Genomic DNA, 9668 nt, shown 5'->3' with positions numbered 1-9668 from the left:
CTTGCGCCCTCCTTGAGTGTACCCGGTACTCGTAGACATCGCACTCGAGGGTAGTGCCGACGGGACGCGGCTCGAAGGGCGTGGCTCCGCAGCGCGACTGGCACTCGTCGCAGAGGCCTCGCATTCGACAAGTCGGGAACGGCTCTACCCGCAACTTTATCGCTAACACGCGCGCACCGCCGAGCCTGCGGCGGGCGCGCTGCAGCCGCACGTCTACCTTCGTCATAGTGCCACGACGTGCGGCCTAGAATTAGCACACGTGCCTCTGTTCGCTAACACTCACACATTGAATTGTCACCGCCAGTGAGTGCGAGATAGGGCTGGCCGCTGGCGGCTAGCCCGTGAGGAGGGCGACCATAGACACCTCACTAACCCCACACACGGTCTCGTCCGTGCCTCGCCGGCCGGCGAGATTGCTAGAGGTGGAGCAAGCCTGCTCTAGCCTCGCATATTACCTCCTGTCGTCTGTTGTGATGTTGTGCCCTTGTTTGTTTCTCTTGGCACCTTGGAGTGCTGGGGGGGGCGACAGGAGGAATGTGGCCCTGAGTTACGTGTACGCCAACTCAGGGTGTGTGGCAGCCAGCTGGCTGTGTGTCTTGTGAGCTTGTTTGTGTCTGTGTGTCGCTCGTGCGTGTCGTCATCATCTGTCTTGCGTCCACCCATACCGCGTTGGTGTCCAGTCCGAGCCTGACTGTTCTTCACTTTCCTACATACATACATAGACATCAAAGAATTCTACGAACACAATGTGTGATTGTGTTACGAACACAAGCCCCTCTCACAGCAGACTGGCACGAACTAGCACCACAAAAGGCACAGCATCAAAGAATTCATGCGAGATGTTCTATTTCAAACTTCTACGTGCCGGATGGAGTCCGGCCGCGGGTGACTAGGGAAGTTCGCTCAGGATGTGTGGCAGTCAGTTTGGCTGAGTGTCTTGTCTTGTGGTTCTGTGTGTCGCTCCTGTGTGACCGTCATCGCCCGTCTAGCGTCCACCCATACCGCGTTGGTGTCCCAGTCGTTGGTCGGACTGTGTTTCGCCTTCCCATCAATCAATCACTTCTAGCTGACACGCGCGCCCCGTCGAGCCTACGGCGGGCGCGCTGCGGTCGCACGCCTACCCAAGTCATATGCCACGGCGTGCGATCTAGATTCAGCACACGCGCCTCTGCTCCTTGGCCCCCTTTTTAAGAATTCCCGAAGAAGGGAAAAACGCACGACAGGGAAGCGAGGCGCGGGCGACGGCTTCCTTATTTTGTAATTTTAGAACAAAACTCCATATCACGACACTCCCTTTTTAAGAATTCTTAATACAAGCCTCTCTCACAGCACGCTGGCACGACAAGGGCGCGGACTGGCGCGGACTGGCACACACACCGGCTCACCACCGGAGCCGCCTAAGCGACTCCGTTAAGAACGGCAATGCACGCCGCACCGTGCACAATCAATGCCGCTCTCCCCGCTTACCCCGCACCCGCGCACGCCGCCCTCCCGGTGGCAAATAATAGCCCAAGTCGTAGAGTGCGCGGCCGCCCCCCACCTTCGGTATCTGGGCGGCAGGCGGGACTAAAGAGGCACGCTGGTGCACGGATGGGGGCGCGAGCCGCCATCTTGGACTGTGAGGCGAGTATTTGCAACCGGGAGCTCGCCGCCGCCCCTACACCGCCGCCGCCGCCCTCCCGGTGGCAAATAATAGCCCAAGTCGAAGAGTGCGCCCACCACCTTCGGTATCTGGGCGGCAGGCGGGACTAGAGTGGCACGCTGGTGCACGGATGGGGGCGCGAGCCGCCATCTTGGACTGTGAGGCGAGTATTTGCAACCGGGAGCTCGCCGCCGCCCCTACACCGCCGCCGCCGCCCTCCCGGTGGCAAATAATAGCCCAAGTCGAAGAGTGCGCCCCGCCCTCGGTATCTGGGCGGCAGGCGGGGCTAGAGTGGCACGCTGGTGCACGGATGGGGGCGCGAGCCGCCATCTTGGACTGTGAGGCGAGTATTTGCAACCGGGAGCTCGCCGCCGCCCCTACACCGCCGCGGCCGCCCTCCCGGTGGCAAATAATAGCCCAAGTCGAAGAGTGCGCCCCGCCCTCGGTATCTGGGCGGCAGGCGGGGCTAGAGTGGCACGCTGGTGCGCGGATGGGGGCGCGAGCCGCCATCTTGGACTGTGAGGCGAGTATTTGCAACCGGGAGCTCGCCGCCGCCCCTACACCGCCGCCGCCGCCCTCCCGATGCGTCGAGAGTCGACTCTCGACTGCTGAGAGAGTTCATCCCACCATCAGCACCGTATTCGCCCACAGCATGCCATGAGATTCATATAGGTCTAGTGTACACATCAGCTCAGCGAGACCAATATCTCCAGCCTCCTTCATCTTGGCTGCTGCTTGGGAGCCAACACCTGTGCAAGTGAGTGTCAGAGTGTCGGAACTCGGTGGGAGCATCCGTCATCAGCACGTTCACACGACTCTTCACACTCGCTCGAGAAAGTGAAATTTCGTTTCACATGAAACGTGAAGTGAAAGTGAAAGTGAAACCGATTCGCTGTTTCCATGTGAAATCACGAACCCTGGTTTTTCGACGACCACACGCGATGTGGTATCTGCTTTTTGCTAAAAACAGGCCGCCTAGTGCAGCATCACTAGTACAACACGCAACCACACTGAGAGCTCCACACTAGCCGGTATAGGCGAGAACCGACGGCGTCACGGTCGCCGGAGTGGACGCACTGCACACACACTGTGACCGTGTCGACGGTGTGACACTGAGCGACACAATCGTCGGCGCCGCGCTGTCGCGGCGCCCCGCAGTCTACACGCCTCAGGCGCACCCCTGAACGCGCCATGGGCGCGCAGATACACCGCAGCGCCGTGGAGAATCCACACCTGGCCGGTCCCAAGCCCCGTCCTGGGCCTCCAGACGGCCGAAGATCGGCGTTCGGGCGGGATGAACTTGTCGGAAATGGAGCTTGGCGCGGCTCGCCGCTCGCGGTACCTGGTGAGCCGGGATAGGGCAAAATCTGGGGTGAATACGAGGGACAGAGGTCGCAAGTTAGTCGCGCAAGTTTGCGCGGCGTGTGGCGCTGCCCCGCTGCCGAGGGCGCCACCAACCCGTGGCGGCGGCATTTCCAGCCCAAATTGGGCGTTCCGTGCGCCTTGCCGGCGAGAACGGAGGGGCTGTGGATCGTTGGTGGGGTGAGTGGGAGGGAGGTGGTCGTGTGCTCACTTTGGCGGTCGCGCGCGAGGTGATCACTGTGTGTGAGGCGCGCGGGAGGCGAGGGTGGGCGCGCCGGCGGTCGATCCACCGAACAATTCGACGCGGCGCAGCTCCGCGCCGGCGAGTGCGACGAGCACATGATGTCGGCGGCGGTCACGCGACGAGGGAGAGCCGCAGGATCCCTCTGTGGAGCAGGCGCACGAAAGCGGCGATGAGCGGCGCCGCGAACAGCCACCTGTGGGCGGTCACCGGGGTGACGTCACGCCTCAGCGAGCTGGATCCGGGAAGGGCATGGGGTCACGCGGGCCCTGTCTGCAGCAGCAGTGCTAACTGAAACGACAAAATTCCGGATGGACCGGAGAGTGTCTACTCTCTTTCGACGCACCGTGCTCGGGCCCAACGAAAAGCTGGCTGGTGGTCGCGCGCGGCGCGTCGGCGCCCTCTCCAACTGGTTGGGCACCTCGGCTGGGTCCATCGGCACGAGGCCCGCCGCGTCGGGTAGCCCCGCGAGCGCATGGGCGGCCGGCGCGAGCGGAGGACGATGGGCCGAGATCCGCAGCTTGTGCCAAAGGGGGGGGTGGAGCCTCGGTACCCTAGACGCGGTGCGGCGGCGCACCGCTGGATCGCCGCGACAAAGTGTAGCCGAGGCGGGGCGGGAAGCGCCCGAGCCGGCCGTTGGGGCGGCGCCGACGCCGCCCAGGATGCCGTGGGCCGATGGTGCGGAGGAGCGGCCGCTCCCCCTCTCGGGGCGGCCGCAAAACCTGTGCAGCAGCAGCACGCCGAGAACGCGCCTGCTGGGGGTGAGTCGCAAAATGTGAGATTGCGGGCCCCGCCGCGATTACTTTCTCCCTCCAAAGTGCATGTGCCTTGGGAAGGGGGTGCAAGCACACCTCCGCTACTCGGAAGATAGGGTCGTCTGACTCGATCGCGAGCGAGCGCGGGTAGACGGCGGCGTGCGCAAAGCGACGGCTCGCGCGCGACCGCGGGCTTGCGCGTCGGCCGTGCGCGGGCAGAGGGCGCGGAGGGGCGAGCGGTGGCGGTCGCTCGCCCGGGCAACCCGCGCGCGGGCGGCGCGCCGCAGCGGGGAGCGCCCAGGGGCGCGGCGCGTGCTGGCTGCGAGCGGGCGCTTGACATCGCTTTTGAGGAGAGATAGCCCAAAAATATACCGCCGGATAAAGCACACAGTGAAAAAGTGGGCGGCGGCGGCTACATGCACACGCACATGCACATGCACATGCACATGTACATGCACATGTCCCGAGCAGCAGAAAGTCGCGCCGCACACGACAGTGGAGATCAAAAAGAGGAGTAATTTGGCATAAAACTTAAAAGAAAGAAGATGAATTCTTGCACGACAAGGGCGCGGACTGGCGCGGACTGGTGCACACACCCACGTAAAAAGAAACCAAGTTGCGAAACTTGACGTGGCAAATCGGCCCCCAAGGGCTGACCCGCCGGGCCAACACATTCCTCCTATGTCGGACGAGGAGAAGACGGACGACGAGAGCGAGGAGAGCGGAATGGTGAGCGGCGGCCACGCCGATCGCGTCGCCGACCGCCTGTCCAAACAGAACGCCATGGCCTCAAGAAGTTTCACGATTGTCGCGTGGTACTACAAGGGTTAGGTATGAGAAATATGAGAGATGTTTGAAATATGAAAACCGAACGAAGGAATTCGCGCAAGTAGGATTCCTACTCGCGCCTCGGCAAATCTGATAATAAGTTCGGACAAGAGGAAGGATGCGTCATGGCACGTCCGGGCGGGGCACCTGAATCTTCTGACATCTGAGCCCAACCCACGATTGTCGCGGCGATTGAAGCTCCTGCTCTCACATCACCGAGACTGCTCGGGACGACACCCCTGCACAGCACATGCATGGACGGGGATGGCCGCCAGCCGTCAGACAACTCGCGCTCTTCTGCTGAATCATCCACTATTGACCGGATCGAGGACATCGAGAGATCGATGGAACAGCTCGCTATGACCAGAGAGCACTCTTCGGCCAGGGGACGACTACCACCGAGGACCGACAGTTTGCGACTCTTGGCTGGAAGGGGTGCCTCCCCTAATTTGCGCGTCCATGCCGGGCGCCGAGCTGCTGCTGCTGCTGCACTGCCGAGCCGCCCAGTGGCCCGCCTGAGCGACACTTCCTCCTCCAGCTCAAGGCACTCCACCTCAGACTCCGAGCGTTACTCTGGCCGCGATGTCCCCGCGAGGCCCCGCGAAGTGTCGACCGCTGACCGCGAGGTGTCAACGCCTGAGCAGCGCTGCGTGGTGTACATCTCTGACGACTCCGGGGTCCTTGCCGACGATAGCAGCGGCGTGACGCAAGGGTCGCCGCCCTCTACGCCTACCTCGTCCTCGCTCGAGTCGCCTTTCCCTTCTCCTAAGAAGGATTCGGCTGACAGTCCCAGCCGCGCAGGCTATGAGCCGACCGCTCTGGCCGCTGCGGCATCTGCGCAGGGCGCCGGCAGGCACGCGAGCAGGTCGTAGCGTGTAATTTGTGTGATTCCGAGTCTGATTACGTGTGGCGTGTAGCGTTGCGTGTGTGGCCGCGGTACGGCTTTACGTGTGGGGCTGCATGTGGAGACGTGGAGAGAGAAGTACTGGTATCTCAAGTCCAGCGGGCCGATTCTACACCGGTCCGCACCGCGCACACCCTCACGATTCGTCTGCGACTCACACACGTCAATCTCCGGACACACACCGCTCACCCACGCGCACCGGGCCTTGCACTTTGAATGCCGTGGGGCTCCTGTCGTCAGACGTGGAGACGCGAGGGTTGCCCCCCCTTGCCCCACACCACCTCGTGTGTGTGGAGAAGTTTTACCTTACCTAGACCTTACCCAGCAGCACACACACACACGACGAATAGAGACCAATTGAATAACACGCAGCACCATGCGCATGTGGAGGCTCACCTCGCGGGCCTCCCCGAGCTCCGCCGCTGCCACAAATCTCCCCGACGAGCGTACCGAGCCTCGCATACCGTCCGGTTTCTGGCGGGGGACCTCCCACTCAGTAGACGCCGGGGCCGTCGTAGCAGACGTCGTACCTAGAGCGAAAGGAGCCGCCGAGAGGTCGGCGAGAGGTCGGCGAGAGGCGGTTGCGCCGTCACAGACAGTGGGATGTGAGGGAGCTAGCGGGGGAGGGCGGGGGGGGGGCGGGGGGCGCGGCACTTCATCGACGGCTTGGAGGGGTGCGTCAGCGTCTTGCAGTCGCCGGGCGACATCGATACGTCCGGGCCCACCTCGCACGAGGTCTCCGCCTGGAGAGGGGCGAGAGAGGGGCGAGGGGGCGGAGGGCGAGAGAGGCGGGTGGGCGAGGGAGGGCGAGGGAGGGCGAGGGAGGGCGAGGGGGTGGCGAGAGAGGCGGGTGGGAGAGGCGGCTTGGGCGGGGCACTGCGCGCCTCGCCACAAGCGCCCCACCCCATGTGCATCTTGTCGTAGCTCGCGAGCAGCACCTGCACTCGAGGTCATCTCGGGTCCATCTCGAGGTCATCTCGGGTCCATCTCGAGGTCATCTCGGGTCCATCTCGAGGTCATCTCGGGTCCATCTCGAGGTCACCTCGGGTCCATCTCGAGGTCATCTCGGGTCCATCTCGGCTCGCATCTCGGCGCATCTCGGCGGCGGGGTGGCAACGCCTTCATCACGCGCAAGTACGGCACCGTGTACCTGCGAACATACGCCGACACGTGAAAACAGTCCCCTTTTGCCTGTCGCCCTTTTCTTGCGCCAAGGCACACCAGCATACCCGGCCCGGCCGGGCAAGGCCCTCCCCCGTTCATCCGCCTTGCCATTGCCGTGTGAGGGCGGGAGTACGGGATAGTGCAGTGGTGTGCTGAGAGCACCGCGTGAAGACACCGGATTGGAATACGCGGCGAATACAGCCGAATGCGGTGGAGTACAGCCGAATGCAATTTCCTCTCGAGCGCTGGCTGGGAGACAAGAACGCGCGTCCTTCTTCTTAGGGCCGTGTATTACCCCTCGTGCAGCGGACAGCCGCGCAGCTTGAGGAAGCCGACCTGTTCACAGCCAGAGGTGTGAAGAGGCGCTGTTCACAGCAGCCGCGCAGCCTCAGGAAGCCAACCTGGCGGAGTGTCTTGTGCGGTGTGGTGTGTGTGTGCCGCTGTGGCGTGGCCTTCATCTCCTGTCCTGCGTCCGCCCCTACCGCCCCGGTGTCGAGTCTGCAGGCCGTGTGTCAAACTAATGCTGTTGTGCTGCGGGACTCTCTATGATTTGCTATGCTGTGCTGTGCTATCGCAGCGCACGTCGTTGTGCAGCGTGTCGCCCCCCATCTCGAGGCTCAGGTGGCAGGTGCCTGCGTTAGTTAATTAATCAATGAAGGATCGTCAATTAATTAATTAATCTCGAGGCTCAGGTGGCAGGTGCCTGCGGACATGTCTCGGACTTGTCGTGGACGTGTCCTGGAGAGGCCGCGGCGTGGTGCAGGTCAGCGGTGCGCCATCGACGCACCACTGGAAGGTCTTGGCGTCGCCTGACGGGACATGTCAGGGACGTGTCGTGGACATGCCTAGCCAGCGTCGCGCCACGGGAAGGCGTCGGCGTCGCCCTTGGCCGAGTTGATGTAGAAGGGCTTGATGAGCTGCTTGCCGCCCTCGCCGCAGCCCGTGTTGGAGGGTGTCACCGACAGCTTGACGTGGTCGCGCAGGTGCGGGTCAAAGTAGAACGGGTTCGCCTTGAACGCAGGAAAGGACTAGTGTGGTCCGGCCCACAAGTCCGGCTCATGCTCAACGGGTTCGCCTTGAAGCCCTCGTTGAGGTCGGAGCCGATGCCCGTAGGTATCTGCTCAAGGGCACCGCCGAGCGACGGGATCGGCGTCACGCCAGCGTGCGACGTGTCGGACTTTTGCTGCGCCGGAGCGGCCGAGCGCGAGACGGCCGCGCCGAGGAGCGCGCCGGCGCAGAGGGTCAGGCCAAAGCCGACGAAGCGCTTCGCGCCGCCCTGCGCCGGCTGCTGTGCGGTGGTGAGAGGGAGGGAGTCCATGGTTTCGGCGCCGCGTTGTGACCAAAGGAGGTGTAGACACACAGCCCTCGCCTCGGCGCCGCGTTTAGGAGGTGATTCTTTTTTAACTTCTTTTTCAACAGATCCGATATTCGCTCCGATGGTTGCCTGTGTCACATGTGCATGTGCATGTGCAAGCACGCGCCAGTCCGCACATGTTTCGTTGTTGTCGCACCTGTGTCAAGCCTGTCTGCCGTGAGAGACAGGAGTATTCGTTTACTTCTTCTTTCTGTCGAGTTTCTTTCTCAAGTTCTGTAGGGTTTCTTTTACCTCTGGCCTGGGCTGAGGCGCCCAACTCCCACCGCCGAGCAGGCGCGCGAGGCGTACGGCGACGCGAACGTCAAGGCGTACAAGTCGGTCTTCAAGCCGATGTTGGCGCCCGAGAGTCTCGAAGCACTTGGCGTCCCGCGGACGGTGAACCCAGGAGCTCGGCCAGGACGGTGAACCCAGGAGCTCGCGGCTTGCCCCCCGCCCCCGGCCGCCCAGACGTGCCATCGGACAGCCGTAGGGTGCTCGCATGACGACGTTGGCGCCCGCGACGACCGCCTCCCTCCCGTATGTGGCAATGTGGCCTCCGGAGTGCCTTGCCGTTCTTAACGGAGTCGCTTAGCCGGTGTGTCGCCCCCCTCCTCTGCGTTAATGAAATTGGAAATAAGCGAGGTCAAACTTTGGACCCCCCTCCGTGGTGGATTGCCCGTTGGGATCGGCCGCACCGCCACCGGAGGCAACCCCGGCTCCGATGGAGACAAGTTCGCCTTCGGCAACACCGAAGAGCGCGCCCGCCTTGCAAACATGGGCTGCAAGCAACGCGGGTTCTGTGGTCAACGGGCGGTCGACCACACCACCGGCCAAGGCTACGTCAACTACAGCGTGGCCACTACCATGAGGGGATCTTCCAGAAAGGAAGAATTCAACATGTTCTCCGCATAATAAAAAGAATTATCGCGTGTTTTTCTTCTTTTACCTCTGTCGTTGCCGCCTTCGCAGGCGCGCCAACGACGAGTGAAAGGGCGCGATGTTTGGAGGTCGCGGTAGAGGCGGCGGGCGAGGTGGGCGTCAGGGCAACGGCATGTGGAAGAGCGGCGGCGGCGGCAAGGGCGGCGGCGGCAAGGGTGGCGGAAGCTACCGGTACGACCAGCGGGGCGGCGGTGGCAAGGGCTTCAGCGGCGGTGGCAAAGGCTTCGGCGGCGGAGGGGAGGGCGGCAAGGGCGGCGGCAAGGGCGGCGGCAAGGGCGGCGGCAAGGGTGGCGGCGGCAAGGGCGGCGGCCGCCGCTGGAGCGACAAGCCGTACGACCCTCGCACGCCGAGCGAGAAGAACGCCGAGGTAGCACTCTCCCGCCAACGTCCCGCCCGGCTAGCCGCCGCCACGCCCGCGCGGCGCGGGTCGCCTCCCACCCCGCGGCGCCCGCGGCCCGCAGGTCGACCGCGTCGACGCG

General features: G+C 63.4%; 2 protein-coding genes across 2 annotated transcripts in view; one reads left to right on the top strand and one right to left on the bottom strand.

Annotated features, from left to right (window-relative positions):
• Positions 1-6024: 6024 nt before the first annotated feature.
• Positions 6025-8264, bottom strand: EMIHUDRAFT_438690 (hypothetical protein). The gene is made up of 9 exons (XM_005758946.1): positions 7972-8264; positions 7756-7906; positions 7673-7681; positions 7479-7528; positions 7192-7232; positions 6852-6882; positions 6617-6670; positions 6387-6475; positions 6025-6262 (listed from the first exon to the last, which is right to left on the bottom strand). Exons 1-9 carry the CDS (start codon positions 8212-8214, stop codon positions 6226-6228), a joined length of 705 nt encoding a protein of 234 aa, XP_005759003.1. The 5' UTR covers positions 8215-8264; the 3' UTR covers positions 6025-6225.
• A 1037-nt stretch (positions 8265-9301) lies between these two features.
• Positions 9302-9668, top strand: part of POLE1 (DNA polymerase epsilon catalytic subunit A/1) — a gene marked incomplete at both ends in the record, with an annotated part of 23516 nt that continues 23149 nt past the window's right edge. The window contains one exon of the mRNA XM_005758945.1: positions 9302-9615. Within this exon, the coding sequence (XP_005759002.1) occupies positions 9302-9615 (314 nt within the window). The remainder of the gene's footprint in view (positions 9616-9668) is intronic.

The sequence above is a fragment of the Emiliania huxleyi genome (genome assembly GCF_000372725.1).
Source record: "Emiliania huxleyi CCMP1516 unplaced genomic scaffold EMIHUscaffold_83, whole genome shotgun sequence".
Classification (NCBI taxonomy): Eukaryota; Haptophyta; order Isochrysidales; family Noelaerhabdaceae; genus Emiliania; species Emiliania huxleyi.
The sequence above is the reverse complement of the archived record's forward strand: the minus strand, read 5'-3'. Positions and strand labels throughout refer to the sequence as shown.

Coding starts and splice junctions, on each gene's coding strand:
- EMIHUDRAFT_438690 (XM_005758946.1), bottom strand. CDS start 8,214: ATGGACTCCCTCCCTCTCACCACCGCACAGCAGCCGGCGCAGGGCGGC. Junction 7,233..7,478: donor GCGACACGCTGCACAACGAC/GTGCGCTGCGAT, acceptor GGCTGTGAACAG/GTCGGCTTCCTCAAGCTGCG. Junction 6,476..6,616: donor GGTGGGGCGCTTGTGGCGAG/GCGCGCAGTGCC, acceptor GCCCCTCTCCAG/GCGGAGACCTCGTGCGAGGT.